Source organism: Cynocephalus volans, chromosome 6, assembly GCF_027409185.1.
Source record: "Cynocephalus volans isolate mCynVol1 chromosome 6, mCynVol1.pri, whole genome shotgun sequence".
Classification (NCBI taxonomy): Eukaryota; Metazoa; Chordata; class Mammalia; order Dermoptera; family Cynocephalidae; genus Cynocephalus; species Cynocephalus volans.
Window position 1 is genome coordinate 110,586,781 of NC_084465.1, and position 17,055 is coordinate 110,603,835.

General features: G+C 44.5%; 1 protein-coding gene across 1 annotated transcript in view; it reads left to right on the forward strand.

The window, feature by feature from the left end:
- XYLT1 (xylosyltransferase 1) overlaps positions 1-17,055 on the forward strand; it is a 318,277-nt gene that overhangs the window by 255,143 nt on the left and 46,079 nt on the right. The window contains exon 6 of the mRNA XM_063099789.1: positions 13,205-13,285. Coding sequence (XP_062955859.1) covers positions 13,205-13,285 — 81 coding nt within the window. The remainder of the gene's footprint in view (positions 1-13,204; positions 13,286-17,055) is intronic.

Below are 17,055 nucleotides of genomic sequence, written 5' to 3' on the forward strand. Positions count from 1 at the left end.
GGGAGGTGCCAGGGTCTTTTAAACAACCAGCTCTCATGGGAACTAATAGACCAAGAACTCACTCACTACCCCATTCCCCAGGGAGACCATGAATCCATTCATGAGGGATCCGCCCCCATGGCTCAAACAGCTTCCAGCACTGCCACATTGGGGATAAGATTTCCACATTAGTTTTAGGGGAACAGTACATCCTAGCTCTGTCACTACCCAAGCTTTGATAAGTTCAGTTTGTGCCACTGTCAAATGGAGCTAACACTGCCTACCTCCTGGGGTGGCCGTAAGGGTTCACTGGACAAGGTGTATGTAAAATGGGTATAAAATACCAATATGGTCATTATTGTAGCTATGCTATGATGACTTTTTTAGTTTGAAATGTTGGGGTTCCACTGGTATATTTTTATTGTGGTAAAGAACACGTAACGTAAAATTTACCCTTAGTGACCTTTAGTACAGTCACAATGCTGGGCAAAAACATCATCACAATCTAGTTCCAGACGTTTTAATCACCCTAAAAGGAAAACCCATTCCCGTTAAGCAGTACTCCTCACAACTTCCTACTCTCAGTCCCTGGCAACCACCAAGCTGCTTTCTGTTTCTAGATTTGGTGACTCTGGATGTTTCATTTTAATGGAATTGTACAATATGTGATATTTTGTGTCTGGCTTCTTTTACTTAGCATAACGTTTCAGGGCTCGTGCCTGTTGTAGCATGTATCAGTGCTTTATTCCATTTTATAGTTGAATAATATTCCACTGTATGGATAGACCACAGTTTGTTTATCTCTTTATCTGTTGATAGACTTTTGGGCTATTCCCACCTTTTGGCTACTGTGAATAGTGCTGCTGTGAATATTCATGTACAATTTTTGTTTGAACACCCATTTTCATTTCTTTTAGGTATTATGATGACTTTTTCGGTTCAGCTACTTAAAAGAAAGGAAGAGGATAAAGTAGGAAAAAAGAGGGATTCCACCTTCTGTAGGTAGATTTCTTTTTTTGGCCAACCTCTGTCCTTTGAGGGCCAGCAAGAAAGCCAGCCACAGAGAGTGGTCTCGGGTTTGTTTGCAAGTTCACACAGCAAGGAAGCAGTAGAGATGGGCTTTGAGCAAAGTCACCTGATTCAGAGCAATGTCTCTGCAGAACAGTGACACATCAGGCTGTCACTCAGTTGGGCTCATCTCAGCTGAATCTGCCTGTGTATTTGCCTTAGCATGAAAGGGATTCTGTATGAATTTGGAAATCTTATCTCAGGAACCTGGCACCGCTTTGGGGATTCCATTCAACATTTGTCCCTGTGTGCATTGAGCAACTACTATGTGCCAGATATTGTGCTAGCCAAGCCTTTCTCAACTCGGATTCCTTATCTGAACTTCAGAACACAGAAGATGCTCAGAGTGACTGTGTTCTTGATTCTTGCAAGGATGGTACCTAACTAGTACCATATCGATGCGTAAGAGAAAAGCTAATCCAGGACACACAATGGATGCCTCGGGCTCCATTCTTGCAGAGACTTGGTCTCAATCATCGGTTTCTTCAGCATCTCGAACAGTACTGGACTCATAGTAGATATAACGTTAAGTTTTACTGAATGAATGAACGAGGATACAGTGGTGTGAACAAAATAGATATAAGCCCTGCTCTCATCTAGTGACGATTTTACAATTTACTATATGATCCTGTTGTTCCATTTAAGTACTCAGGGACCTCTACTGAAAGTAATTTATCAGTAATCAGTGAACTTGTACCAACATCTTCCCAGCATAGGTTATGTGAGCAGATCTTTGGTATGGTCCCAGATGACTTTTGTTAATTTTGCTGTTCTTGTTTTTAGTAAAACAATGTATCAGTCACCATAGGGACACAAGGGGGGTAGGACTAAGGTATTGTCCCTGAGTAAATACTACTGAGTGAAGGGACAGAAATACCTGTAAATGGATACCCTCTACCCAAGGAGCAGGATGTGTGAGCTCGTGTGCAGTCAAATAAAACCAGGGCTTAAATTTCCCCATTGAAAGGGTCCATACAACTCAAAGTGATACCAATGGTTAAAAAAGCAGAATACATGTCTAAAGTCAGAAATCTGTACAGTTTTTGGCACAGGAAATGCTTGGGTCAGGGTCTGACCTGTCAAAGAAGTGGAAAGTCATATTTCCCAGAGTGTAAACAGAGCTTGCAAAGTCTTAGAGTTATGAAAGAGCATGGAATATTTAGAAAACTTCAAGTAATTCCAAAGATCGAGAAGGAAAGGAAGGAAGGAAGGAGAAAAGGCAGGAGGGAAGAAGAAAGGAAATTTAATTCACAGTCCCAATAATAACACAGCTAATAATTATTATGTGTTTACTGAATACCATCCACCCATGCTAACAGCTTAACCTAACTTCATTCCTTTTATCCTCAAAACACCTCTTTGAGACATGTCATGTTATGATCCCCATTGTTAAGGAGGCATCCGTGCTGCTCAGACAAATTGTCATCTGCCCAAGATGGGACAGTTAGTGACAGCAGAGCTCATCCAGTCCTGCTACAGAGTCAGGTCCCATACTCTGCCCTCCCCCCAAAAAGAACTGCAGTCAAAATTGGAATCATTTTCTTCAATGACTCTTGAATTTTTATTTTTAGGCTACTTAATCTTTTTTACTCAATTGAAATTTCACCCAAGATCCAATGTGGAAAGTAGGTAGCAGTGAGTCCCCCAGTGAAGAAGCCTGAACTGAGCTTTCCTGAGGCCCAGCTGCCCAGCAGAACCTGGGCCTCCCCCAGAAGCAGTTCGAAAACCTCTGATCTATATGATAAATTCTCTTTTAAAACACTACTGAAGCTTTCTGTCCCCAGGAATTGTCAGATTACTATCTCAAGGCTAGTGTCCTTTATTTAAACAGTCTGATTTTTTTTTAAATTTCTCATCAGCCCTCTGAGATAAACAGTCTTGGAAATCTGTGGGTAAATATATTGGATGCAGCATGTCCTGATCCTCCAGAATCTATCTTTCTCAAGCCAAGGGTGAGTGTCTGCTTGAGGTTTGCAGAGGTGGCTATGGTGTTTGTTTCTCCATCGAGGTGTGTATGGCTTCCCAACTGTGATGCATTTTGACGTCATTGCAGTACAGACAGGCTAGTGAACCTGGCAGGCTGCCCAAGGAGGATGAGATTACTGGGGACAGAGTCAGCTGTCCTTCAAGCTCAACCCACTTGAATGCTAAAATCCAAACTGACCTGACCCTGAAGTTCTGTGAGTTGGAGATCCTTGCCATATCTTACCCCTAGCATGGTAAAGGAGCCAGCTCTGGGGAAGTACTAATAATAGCAACAACAATAATAATAGCTGTCATTCTAGAATTTTATGGGCTAGGTTACCCAATCTGTAGTAGATCTCTGCTGTTTTCCTCTGCTTGACATTCATTCCCCACCTCCGGTACCAGTTTCTGTGTCAGCTAGGATTTTTCAGTTGCAAGCAACAGATAATTTCTTCTTATCTTATTAAATCTTCAAGCAACTCTATGAAGTAGGTATTGTTATCATCAGTTAAACCAGTTTTAAAGATGAAGAAATTGAGCATCAAATAGCTGAAATGACCTGCCCAAGGCCACACAGCCAGTAAGTGGAATCAGAACTTGACCCTACATCTCTCAGATTTCAGGTCTGCATTATTTTATCCAGTCCAAATTCCCATATATTAGGGACACTTGTGTGGTGAAATTGAAATGGGTAAATCATTACTATAGGTCATGGCCACTATTTGAACATGCCCAAGGGAGTGTGAATGGTGAAAAAAAAACTCTGTTCTCTGCCATAGAGAGAATGTTGAGCTTACCTATACAGTTCAATGTAGTTTAGTGGTCATTCATGCTCCAGCCTTCCCAGTTGAACTGACATTGAGCCAATTCTTGCAAAGACAAGCAGCAGTTGACCAGGCAAAGATGTGGGAAGGGTGTTCCCAGCATAGGGGATGTCATAGACCAAGGCCCTTATTCTGGAATGAAGCCCATGTGTGCTGAGCAATTTCTGTGGGCCACTCTGAAATGGGACTAGGGACCCAAAGAGAAATAGGTGTAAAGCTGATGGAACCTGTCATGTTCCAGGCCTGTGCTGGACAATGGGGGGACATAGAGGAATCAGGCAAGGCCCTTGTCTTGGGCAGCTTACAGTCAAGGGACTCAAAACATACATAACTTATATTTGTGCTAGGAACACAAGTGTGTAAGATTAAAAATGTCACATCTTGGTAGGAGACTAGCAAATGGTGGGCATGACTTTCCTTCTGCATTTCTAGCAAAGAACATAGGAACTTCTTTCCAGTGATCTCCAGTTACTGAGCACCTGTTATGCGCCAGGCTCTGTGTGCCATATCCACAGCCCACAGACAACTCAAAGACCATTGTTATACCCATTTGGCGGATTAGAAAACTAAGGCTCAGCGAGCTTAAGGAACTTGCTCAAAATCAAACAGCAAAAAAAGGAGTAAAGATTAGAGAGAAATTACTGCAAACACCTCTCTGAAAACAGCTTTCATCATAGCCAAGTTTTGGCTTTCCTACTTAAGTCGCATTTGCTTTTAAGATTTAATCCTTTGATGTCCTCCAGAGTGGACCTCCCCTTGTCTCTCAAAGACCAAATCAAATAACTGACTATAATTAGTTGTCATGTGGGAATGTGGAATTTGGCTAACCAAGTATTCTGCCCATTTGAGATGTCTCATGACATATGAGGACAACCAGATTTCAGAGAATTAAAATGCAATCAAACAGGCTTCACATACACACACACACACACACACCAGGCTGAATGGCAGTTCGCTTCTTCATTCATGACTCCAGTGGCGTCCTTGCATCTGACATGGCCTCTGGGTGCTGATTCTTGTCAGTTACCTTTCCATTACAGCTGTCTGGAGGAAGGGCTGACTTGTTAAGAGTTCTCACTGATGAAACGTCAGATAAACTCCCTCTTACAATGGCTTATGTATGTTTAAAATGAAAAATGTGTTTTTTACGAATGTTCTGAGAAAAGGATTGCCAGTCCCTTTAAATACAAGGAGCATGTTTTAATGCTGCATTGTTTTCATTAGTAACAAAAAGGTAAATCCAATTAAATGATTGGGTTTTATCATCCAGATGGTTCTCCAGTTTGCTGCCTGCCTGCATAGATGGAGGGGCTGTCCCCTATGGTCTCCTGCATGCTTTGTGTGTCTCCCCTGAGCTCCTGTGCTTTAGTTCACCTGTTGTCTCACTCCATATCATAAAGACCTACTTATGTGCCTGCCTTTCCCATTATACTGTGCACTGCTTGAGGACAGGGACCACAGCCATCTTATCCACTGCTGTTCCAGATATGGCACAGGGACTGACCTGTCAAAGAAGTGGGAAAAAACGTTTCCCAAGATAGCAAACAGAGCTTGCAAAAGTCTTAGAATAATGAAAGAGTACAGAACATTTAGAAAATTTCAAGCAATCTAAATATTGAGTAGTCAGAGCCAGATCGTGAACAACTTTTTGTGCCTTGCTAAGGAGGTAGGACATTGTCCTGCAGGTGACAGAGAACCACTGACGAATATTCAGTGCAAGAGGTGACATGATCAGACTCATGCTTTAGAAAGATCCTGTGACTGGTTCCTGGAAGATGGATCAGAATGCAGTTTGGAGTCTGGGGCAGCATTTTATCCAATTCACCTTTCCTCAGGCACCCAATAGAGGATATAGTTAAGCCTATGGGGTGCAGAAAGAAGAATTTTCCCCTGTATCTTAGGAAAAATGATTCTTTTTAAGCTTTGACTACATTTGAATCAGGAATTTGCCTAATTTCTTTGCTCTTGTGTCTTCTTCAAAGAGCCCTGAACTTGACCTCTCTTCATTGTTATTCTGGAATCCTGGACTTCCCTGATTTTTCTATTAAGCAAGAAGACATCAGTGAAGTTCATGCACAAGAGCAATTGCAGTATCAACATCACCACCCCCTTTTCCCCAAAAACTAAGCCATGTAGAAGGACAGGTACAAATCCATTCATGAGATAGAATACAGTGGGAGGAAGAGACGTGGCTGGGACTCAGATTTTAGATAAGCACAGGGGAAGGCACGCACCCCAGACAGAGCTCTATCCATGTCATCTCCCGATTTGCAGCTTCTGTTCTCCAACAATCCCCTTGAAAGGAAGTAGGAGGCTTCGGAAGGTGGCTATGGCTTCCTTTTTTTATTTCCTGGCTCTGTTTCTAAAAAAAGGGACCACATTTCTGATGCTTATTACCATGAGGAAAGTGAGATTGACAAGACAGAACCTGAGGCTCTGGACATAGCATGCTGAGGTCCAGATCTCCACTCCACCATTCATAAGACTTTGTACAGTCCCTTAAGTCTGTTCCAGTCCTACTTTATTCGTGTATAAATGAGTACCTGCTTGCTAGGGTTGTTGAGAGATTAAAGGAGGGTGAGCACTTGACACTAGGTGAGCAACAAAGGGGAGTTTTCCTGCAATTGTTATAATTAGGCGTTTTCTCATAGGCACCCTGCCCCTGAGGTTCGCTGCTCCAAATCTCCCCCACTTCACTGGGCAAAGATATAGGGAAGAGCATTTCTGGCAAAGGGAATGGAATAGGCAAAGGCACAGATACAGAAGTGAATGAGGGTTCTCCCTGCCTTCAAGGAGTCTCTTGATCCTTCAAGCAAGCATGGACAGAGCCCCTCCCCTGGAGCAGGTGCCGTGCTCCACTTGGGCACTTGTTAAGCATGTCAGTGGATATTTGTTGACCACCTACTATGTGTCAGATCCTGGAAGAACGGAACAGAATTAGAACCAATGCCTGTTCTCCCCATGCCTATAGCCAGGCTCCTGAAAAGTACTGTCCGAGGTGCTGCCCCAGAGTCCAGTTGGAAAATCCCGGTGCTGTTAGCAGACAGATGGGTACCAGCTTGAGCAGCTGCCCCAGGCACAGGAGAGGATAGTTCTGCCTCACCCTCATCCCCACCCCATTGCTTGACAGAAGGTTATTCCCACCTCCGTGTGAGGCTCCTTTGTTCTCCAGGGTCCCACTGGTGGTTGGTATTATGGAGACGCCAAAAGGTCCCTGCCCAGGCCCAGCCAGCCTGTCTGAGAGGCCGGCCCTGACTGCCAGGAGCCTGGCAGCCTCCTCAGGACATCCCTGACTCTATCACCCCCACGATTTCCTTCTCCCTCCGCACACCCCGGCCACCAGCCAGATTGGTCCCTGTGCAATGGTATGAGCCTCGGCCACGCCCTCAACTCTTGGAGAAGGCTCATTACATGTAGTGTATCTTTATGAAAGCAAAGAGAGACTTAAAATGCCCTTGGAGTAAACAATTCTATATCTAGGAATTTAATCATATGGAAATCTATCATACCCACACATGGAAAGATAAATATGCAAGGATGTGCACTGGAGCAGTATCTGTAAAAGGGAGAAGATGGAGACAACCTAAATGTTCATCACTAGGGGACTGGCTGTGTGCATTCCATGGCATTCTGTACGGCCGTGAAAAGGATGAAGTTACCTGTACGTGCTAATTAGACAGACAGCAGGATATGTCATTACATAAAATTCCATGTATGTACATGTTCCCATTTATGTAATTTAATAATGGGTTAAATATAATAGCATCCACCTTATGGGTTGTCATGAGGATTTAGTGGGTTAATAGATGCCAAGTGCTTTGAATAGTGACCAGCACCACATAATAGGCACTCAAGTATTAAATGTTGTTGTTGCTATTTAGTTCTTTGTCTTGTTGTAATCAAAGCTTTTATAATAATTTTAAAAGCATAGGAGAGGGTTCCAGTTGGCCCTCCCACCATCATCATTTTCTGGAGACAGGGCTTAACATAGAAAAATGAGCTTTCTACTCCCATGGAGTGACATTTCTCCTCAGTGGGTGACATCCCTCAGTGGATCCATATGCCTGAGGTCACCAGCTCATCTTGGTTTTCCCAGGACCATCTGATTTTAAAACTTAAAGTCTGTTTCCTGAGAACTTCCTCAGTCCAGGGCAGGCCAGGACCGTTGACCTTTCTGTATGCGCTCGTAGTGGCACCGTTGATTTAGGCAGCACGTAGACGAGTGCTCATCATTATTTTTCATGTGTAACAGGGAAACAGACATTAAAGTGGTACATCAGAGTGGTGTCTTATCCAGCCTTAAAAAAAGAAGGAAATTCTGACACATGCTACAACATAGATAAACCTTGAGGACATTATGCCAAGTGACATAAGCCAGTCACCAAAAGACAAATACCATACGATTGCACTTATAGGAGGTACCTAGAGTAAGTCAGATTCATGGAGACAGAGTGGAATGGCGGTTGCCAGAGGCTGGGAAAGGGAGGAATGGAGAGTTGTTGTTGAATGTGTATAGCGTTCCAGTTCAGCAAGATGAAGGAGTTCTGGAGACGGGTGGTGGTGACGGTTGCACACAGTGTAAATGTACTCGATCCCACTGAACTGTACACTTAAAATGGCTAAGATGGTAAATTTTATGTTATGTGTATTTTACCATGTAAAATAAAAAAGATTTTTGAAAATAGAATAGTACATCTGATGTCACAATACTTGCTTAGGATGAAACTAAAGAGATAGGTAATTAAACATACATATGAAATAACTACAGATGGTGGATACACCAGAGGAAGAAGTTGGGGAATTATTGACACGGTGTGTTCTGAGGTCCAATTGAAGGTACCTCCACCCTCTCAATCTTCAACTTGCCCAATTCTGCAGTCCCCTTCCAACACCCCTCGTGCACATTTCTGCTCCATGGTGGCCGGTCCACTGCAGTCCAGGAGGGCTAAATCCTGTGCTCTCCGGGGTTTGCACATGCCTGGCACCATCAGGGGTCTGAAATCTTCAATCCTGACATTCACAAAAATCCCATACATCACTTTGGCTTTAGCCCTGTCAGCCTCACCATTAGGCTGCGAGCACCCTGGCAGGGTCCTTCTCGGCATCCTGCACTGCGGAAGGGTTTCTGGGGTCTAAGAGAGGTGGGCAGGGGGAACCCAGAGAAGTGCAGGTGGCTGTGTACTGTGCACTTTCCCAGTGGAGGCTGAGCTCCTGGCACACACTGCCAGCTTGGCGGCAACTCTTTGTGCATGGAGTACTTCTCTGCAGAGTCTGGGCTCCTGGGTGCCATGGGGACCAGAGAGCTGTGCCCCCTCTTACTGTGTATCTTTATACCCAGAGCTGCTATATATATTAGACACATACAATGGTGCCGTGGCCCTCAGAAGACAGTTCCTAACTCTGACACAAGCTGGGAGACCTTGGACAATTGCCTTCTATGGGGTGTCTCCCACACCATGCTCTGTAGAACATTCCATAGGTCTTATGCACAGAAGAGCCTTCCAAGTTCAGATGAGGTTGGGTCTTTATACTGCTCTCCCCAGTTCAAAATGTCTCAAGCTTCTGGTGTTCAAGACGGCAATAACAATACTATTAAATAATAGCTAGCATTTATTAAGGGCTTACTGCATGCCAGGTGCTACTGCATAGGTCTTACCTGCATGATTTTATTTAATACTTTCAACACCTGAAACTTACGGAGATGAAAGCAACTCAGTGGAAGTCTGGCCTTTCCGGAAGAGACCATCAGGAACTGATGAAGATGGAAAAAGAGAATTAACTACAGATATTCATACTTGACCTAAAGCAATGCTTCTTCAACTTTAAAGGTCACACGCATCACCAGAGAATTTTGTTAAAAAGCATATTTTAACTCAGTGTGTCTTGGATGAGGCCTGGGATACAGTATTTCTAATAGCAGTGGGTGGTGGGCAGACCAGGCCGTGAGCAGGGAGACGTTACAGCACCTGTTTCTTCTCTCCTGCTCCTGGGATGGAATTCATTCATTCACTCAATCATTCATTTGCTGTCATTTGTAGAAGCCATCTAATAAGGAAAGGCACAAGCTGTGACATTTGGAACAGGTCCCAATCCTGGATCTGCACTTTCCTACGTGGATGGCTGCTCTGAGTTTCAGCTGCCCATCTGTAAAATGGGAATTAAACTTGTATTTTATAACACTTTTATGAATATCAAATGCAATGAAACGTGGCAAACATCTGTCCCAGGGCCTAGGGCACGGTATACGTTCAATAAATGGTGTGGTCTGAGAGCTTATTTTATTACTCATTTATTCATTTCAACCGAGACTCCCATGTAGTTCCCAATAAGTTTATTTTAACATTTATTTATTTATTACTTATTTCAGCAAAGCTTTCCCAGTGGCTCAAATGGTTACAGGAATGGGTCCCAGTTGTCATCAGGAAGTAGAGGAACTGGCATAAACTAAGAGACATGACTAGTAATCATTTCAGCAAAAGGTAGAAGGAAGTTTTTGAAGCGACGGATACCAGGGATGAGATATGGGAGCCACTTGGCAAGTGACTCAACCAGAAAGATGGAGTGAGAAATGTGTGTGAGAGGAAGAGGGAGTGAGAGAGGGAGAGAGAGACTGGAATGGGGTAATATGTCAACAGATCACAAGCTGTTAATTATCTGGAGAGAACTAAATATTATGTAGGCAATTATCGACAGGCGTCTGAAAGCAACAATAGGAAAACTTGGTCTCCAGCCGAATTCCATCTTCCTTTGGAGGAGGGCCGGGAGGCAGGCTTTAGCACTGCAAGCAGGCATTTTATACAGAGGGACAGCAAGGGGCCCCGGGGCCCCCAGGGAGAGGGGGCAGGAAGGGGTCCCCTCGCCCCACCTGTCCAGCCAATCCAGTGTGAACCCTTGCCAGACACACAACGCTTTGCTTTGAAAAGCAGCTTTACCCACAAGCTCTGGGCCTGGAAACGGCAGCCCCCTCCCCAGCCACCCTCCCTCCCCCAAGATGTCATCTTTTGAGACGATTTCATGTGGAAGCATCGCTAAGTAAATTCGCTAAATGCCTATTCATCCCCGTCAGATGGGGACTCAGTGAAGCGGTAAATGTGAAAATGGCCCCAGCTCACGGCCCTGAAAGATGCTTTCTGGGTTTGCCAAATGGAGAGCTGTGGCCACTGACCCTGGGAGGCCTGAAGCTTCAGGAGAGGGGGCCCAGAAGCCCCGGCCCAGCCCCTTCAGTCCTCCCACTGAGGCCGCCTGAGAGGCCCCTGTTTATTATTCCTACCGCCAGGGACCCATTCAGAGGTTAACTTGTCCCGTATTCATCAGGACGACAATAATGAACTGTCGCAGAGCGTGGTGAGGAGGTTGGTAAATAAGAGCTGCTAAGACACGGAGATGGAATGGGCCTCTTTATGGTTTGGAAAGAGACATTGCTTTAATTTTTTGTATAGGCTGATTTGGTTTCCACCTCTCCCAGCGACTTAAAGATGCCTCTCCCCACAAGCTACAGGTGACTCGATGTGAGGCACGAGTGCTCTTTGCCTCGGCATGCACGGTGGGGTTTGTCCACATGTGAGGTGCACCCTTGTGCAGACATGTGGGTTAGCCTTTTGTGACCGTCCCCAAGGTTCACCTCTGTGCACATCAGCAGAGCTTAGCTTTGCACTTGTGTGCAGGATTTACCTTGTTGCAGACACACGGTAGAACAGCTGGTTTTGAGTCGCTGTTTATTTCAGTAATAGAGGAGGACATCAGCACTGCTCATTTTCACTGCAGCGTCTCTTAACTGCTTTGTGCCCCCTCCGCTGGAACTGTGAGTTGGTCACCATGAGTCATCCAATGAGGGAGCGGGGACTTGGAGTGGCGAGACTGCAGAGTTGCAGGGCAGTGAGGGAGGGGGTGAGGGCAGCAGCTCGGACCAGATAGCTGGGAGGCACAAAGAACAAGACAACGTGCATTTATTGTGCACCTACTATGTGTCCTTTAAATCCACTCAGTTATCCATTCAGTTATATGCATCATGGGCCTACTGTGTGCTGGGTATGTTTAATTCTCAACCCAAGTGAGTTCAGAGAAGGACACTGTTTGGAGAGTGTAAGTGACTTATCCTTGGACACACAGCTGGCTTTAATGAAGCTGGGATCTGTCCCCAGATCTTTCTGCTTCTAGAGCACAGGTATCACTTTCTAAGGCTCCTTTTTCCTTCGTAAAGGTCTAGCCTCCATTATATTCCCAGAGATGTTCTCCTTTTCTACTGCCTTCATTTGCCATTTCCCCCTATTTGAAACAATGGTTAACTCTTTTCTTCTAAGTAAAAATCCCTGAGCAGAAATGCCTGATGATGTTAAAGGAGCTGTCACATCAGCCTCGCTTACCTGTTTGGGTTTATTCAGTGGAAGAGGTGACTGTGTTTCTGGCAGATGGAGACCTGTGTGACTGCCTTTTAAAATACTATCACAGCTGTATGCACAAGCTGATTAGCTGTGACTGTGCTGCTTGCTAGTGCCGAGACTGATGGCGATAAATTTGGGATAACAATGCTGGGGACGATGTCATCCATGTGTATTGCACTTCAAATTTTTTAAAGCTTTCTCAATCAATAGTTCAGTGGTTACTGAGGGCTTGGTATTCATTCATTTGTTGATGCATTTATTACTCAAAGTGCCTTTGAAGGAGTCAGCTTAAGCTCAACTCTCTTTCATTCATTCATTCATTTAACAGACGTTAATGTATCTTCTACTATGTGCCAGTGATGAACAGATCCAACTAGATTTTGTTCACGTGGAGCTTACATTCTAATGTAAGCAAGTTTGGTGCTTTCAGATGGTGATAAAATAGTAAACTAAACAGTGATGTGATAAGTGTTGGGTGAGAGGGGAAGCAGATGCTGAAGTGGCCAGAAAAGGACTCTCGGAAGAGGTGACATTTGAAAGGATACCCTGGATGAAAAGAGCAGGCCAGTGATGGGAAGATACAGGGCAAAGTTTCCCCCGCACAGCAAGTGCAAAGGCCCTGAGGTTGCTATGCATTTGGCATTGGGCTGCACATTGATAACTTACTATTTGCCAAGCCCAATGCTGGGCACTGGAGATTCCAAAACAAGTAAGATCTATGCTTGTCGTCAGAGAGATCCCAGAATAGTGGATTATATAGGAGAGGAATACAAACACAGCTCATTTTAGTGTAGTGTGAGATGCCCAGAGATGATGACACATAAAGAGGACATGCTATCAATCTACACAGTGATGTTCAAGGAAGACAATTTAAGCAGAATAGCACAAAGAGTAAAACCTGGTTTCTGTGACAAAGAAAGGAGCCAAGATTCAAAGTTTCCATGGTCTCTGGAGGATTCTGACTTTCCTCTTGGTTTGTTTCCACAGGACAAATGACCAGCTGGTGGCATTTCTCTCCCGATACCGAGATATGAATTTCTTGAAGTCACACGGCCGAGACAATGCAAGGTAGCACATCATCTCCTCACCCATGTGCAGAATGGAAATGAAAATCTGAGTGAGCATTTTGGAACTCCCTTCTAGGCAGGTTTGATTCAACCAGAGAAAAGTTAAGGAGGGGCACAGGCGGACCTTGGTCATTTCCACGTAGGGTCTGAAGGCCCTTCTGTCAGCCAAGGACAAAAATAATAGTAAATGTTTCTCAGAATGCTACAACTTTCACATCTCTTTCTTCCAAGCACTTTCATGAGTTCATCATCTCACTGTGGTTAACCCTTAGAAGGGCAGCTGCTGGTAATTCCCATTTTATTGGTGGGAAGATGAGGCCCACAGTCTAAGTGATGTCCCCAGATCATTCATTCAGTCAGCCAGTCATTCAAAAAATATTTACCAAGCACCATCAGTAACAAATGATGATCAAGACTAAGTCTTTACTCTCATAGGATTTCTTTCCAATGGAAAAAAGTCTCATACCAGGAGGAGTTGAACCCAGTCCTGACTCCCAGCCCTATGTCCTCCCTACTGCCTCACGCTGCTGCCCAGGACATCAGCAGGGATTGGAGGCACCCAGAACCCCAGTCTAGATCCATTACGCCTCTCTCGCTTAAAATGAGCAGTGTCCAAAAATAGCATCACTAGAGTCCAGTGTTGAGCTGGTGGCCAGAGATCAGCTAGAAGGGACACAGTCTCGAGCGCCCCCTGTAGGAAAGATCGCATGATCAGTTTCACCGTCCCAACATGAAACATGGTTAAAAATCAGCCCAGGATGGCTGTGACCTCCTGGGGCCTTTTCCAGGTGTTGAACTCAGGGCATAACCTGGCCATGCATGAGATAATTTTAGCTTGTTAAAGTGTTTTGTTTAGCTCTCATGGTGTTTCATTTTGTTTTGTTTTAATTCAGGTGCCCACTTAAAAACAGCACTATTTCCCATAAAAATCCAGATTGCCAGCTAGTCTTGAAAAATCTGAAGATCCATCAACTCTGTGCCTGAATTTTCTCATGGAAAATATTACCTGGATCTTAGACAAATCCTATGTTCCCCATGTCACCATGATCCTCACCTGTCCCTCTTCCTTCTCCAGCCCCCAAAGGCATTTCAGTTTGCAATCTATGCTTTAGGTCTTCTCCGCCATTGCTGGTGAAGGTGTTATCTTGGCTGGCTCTGTGACTCAGTTTCCCCAGTTATCCACAGGGAAAAGACAAAAACAAGCAGTGAGCTTTATTTCCTGAGCTTTTAAGACATAACCTCAGAATCTTTGCGTTGTATTATTTTCCTAAATTTAAACTTTTATTTCATTCAGCTGACTAGACTGCTTCTGTTCTACTCACAGCCTGCCTTCCTTACATTTAAAAGGAGCCCCCAGACTTGACAATGCTCTGTAAATTAGCACAGATTCATATAGCATGTTCAGGCACTAAGGCCAGAAAGGCCTGGCTGAATAAATAAGATTTATAGCCACTGTGTGCTGTGTTCCTACTAAGTGCTCATCACTCTGTTGAGCCCTTTTCATATAAGATCCAATTTCCTTCTCTCAACCACTCAGTACAACAGTAAGAATTAATTACCCACATCTGTCACGAGATGAAAAGGAGGCTTTGGGAGCCTAAATGATTTTCCCTAAGGTCAGACAGCTGGTTAAATGCTAGAATGTGAACCCAGGTCTTTCAGGCCCCAAAGCCATGGGAGTGAGGTGGGGCTGGGCGCATGGCATGGAAGTGGTTAGTTGTCAAAAGTGGCCCAGATATCGGTATTCCCCACCCCTAGGTAGAGAATGAAAACACTTTTTCCCCCCAGGTACCCCTTAATGCGTGATTTGTGCAAACAAAGTTGCATCATGAGAAAGGAGCCCATTCTAAGTTCATCAACTTGTATCGGAATTACATCCACCTGAGTATTGTTTCAGCCTATACAGTATTTATTCTCTGTGCACTATTTGCTGTACACTGTGCTAGGAACAGGGTGTGGCATAGGTCAAAAGAAGGGGCTTTGAGGTTACACCTCCTGGATTAGAATTCTGATCGACTGTGTCCTAGCTGTGTTGCTTTGGACAGGTGACCTCTCTGAACCTGTTTCCTTGCCTGTACAATGGAAATATCAATAGACCTACACTTATGGGGTTGTTTGGAGGATTAAATGAATGCTGCATATGAAGCATTTGGCATAGTAAATGCCAGTGGTGATAATGATGGTGGTGGTGGTGGTGGTGGCGGTGATGGTGGTGGTGTAAATGATGATGCCATTGTCATGATAAACACAGAACTAAAATGCTACTGGTAGGAGAAAGAAATAGATGGTGAATGCACCTGAGTTGTACCCCAAGGTGTGCGAGCACATCCCGTATGACCCATGTGCATCAGTAGATAACAGGTGGTACCCAAATGTCACAGGACAGGATATAGGCTCAGACTAAGGAGATGTTGCTTGCACCTCTTTCCAAAATCCTAAAACCTAAAGTTCTCTGGACAGAATAGCTCACAAGTTGCCACACTCATGTGTGAGTCCTAGCTGGGACTCCCTTGTTTACTTGAGTTAAGGGCAGTAATTTAGTATTGAGTTAATGATAAAATGAGCCAACATGCCATCATCTGCCGCTCTCTCTGTTCACTGAGATGATACCTCACCTGCTGCATGAACAAGCCTAGCCGTAGCCTATCTTCCACCACCTCTCCCAAGTGTACAGAGCTCAGCGTGGCTTAGCTCTGGTTCCCTCACTGGTGGTGGGTTACAAAGAACTCTTTTAGTGGGAAATGACAGAAACCCAGTTCAAACTAGCTTAAGGGGAAAAGAAAAATGCTATAGCTAAAGCATTGGTATAGCTTCAGATATGGCTGGATCAAGCAGCTCGAATGGTATCATCAAGCCCAGAATATTAGTTTTATTTTCTTGTATGTTGGTTTAATTTTCTGGCTCCAGGTGGTGACCACTGGTGACTTATTAACCTCACTTTATGGATAAGGAAACCCAGATCCAGAGAAGTGAAGTAGCTTGCTTAAGCCCACACACCTAGGTCAGGGCTAGGACTCAAGCCCAGGTCAATGTATCCACAGAGTCCATATTCCTACACGAGGAAGCCTCTCTGTGTTCTAGTCCTGCTTTCTCCCAATGTTTTGGTTGATTTTGAGGCAGCCACTCTGCTGTTCTGGGCTTCATTTTCTCCCTTAGAAAAACAAGGGAGTTGAAACAGATGGTCTCCAAAGTCCCTTCCCATCTCAATGTTTCATGTTTCTTGACCAGCTCTTGTAAAAGAGGAGGTGACAGAGACAGAGAGCTTGAAAGACAGAGAGATGGGGAGGGACAAAGGCAGCAGCAAGATACAAAATAGGCCACAGGGTGCCTCAGATTTAATTCCATGTGGTTCCTAATAGCAGTGTTGACCTTTCTTCCCCTCTCCAGGCTTTAGCAGCCAGTCTGGTCTTCCATCTCCCGCTGCGAAAAGATGGCATAAAGGCAAACTAATATTTTAATAGCTGCCAAATTGATCCTCACTGTTCCTGTAATTAAATGAAGGGGAGTGTTGTGTTCACCGTTTCTTCTTGCTTTCCTCCAAAAATAAAGTAACTAGATATCTTGAAAGACGGGGCACAATTATCATTTTCCCCAGACAGCTTCAGTAGGGCTAGCAGAAGCAGGTGCTGTGAAGTTCACTCTCAGCTTGAATAACTGCGCCTTTGGAAGCATCCCCAGGAGCTCCTGGCCTCTGCTCCGGGAGGATCGGAGACGTTTCTCAAATCTCTGCAGCCTGCTCAAGTCTCAATTTGTGGGGATAGACCCCTTACA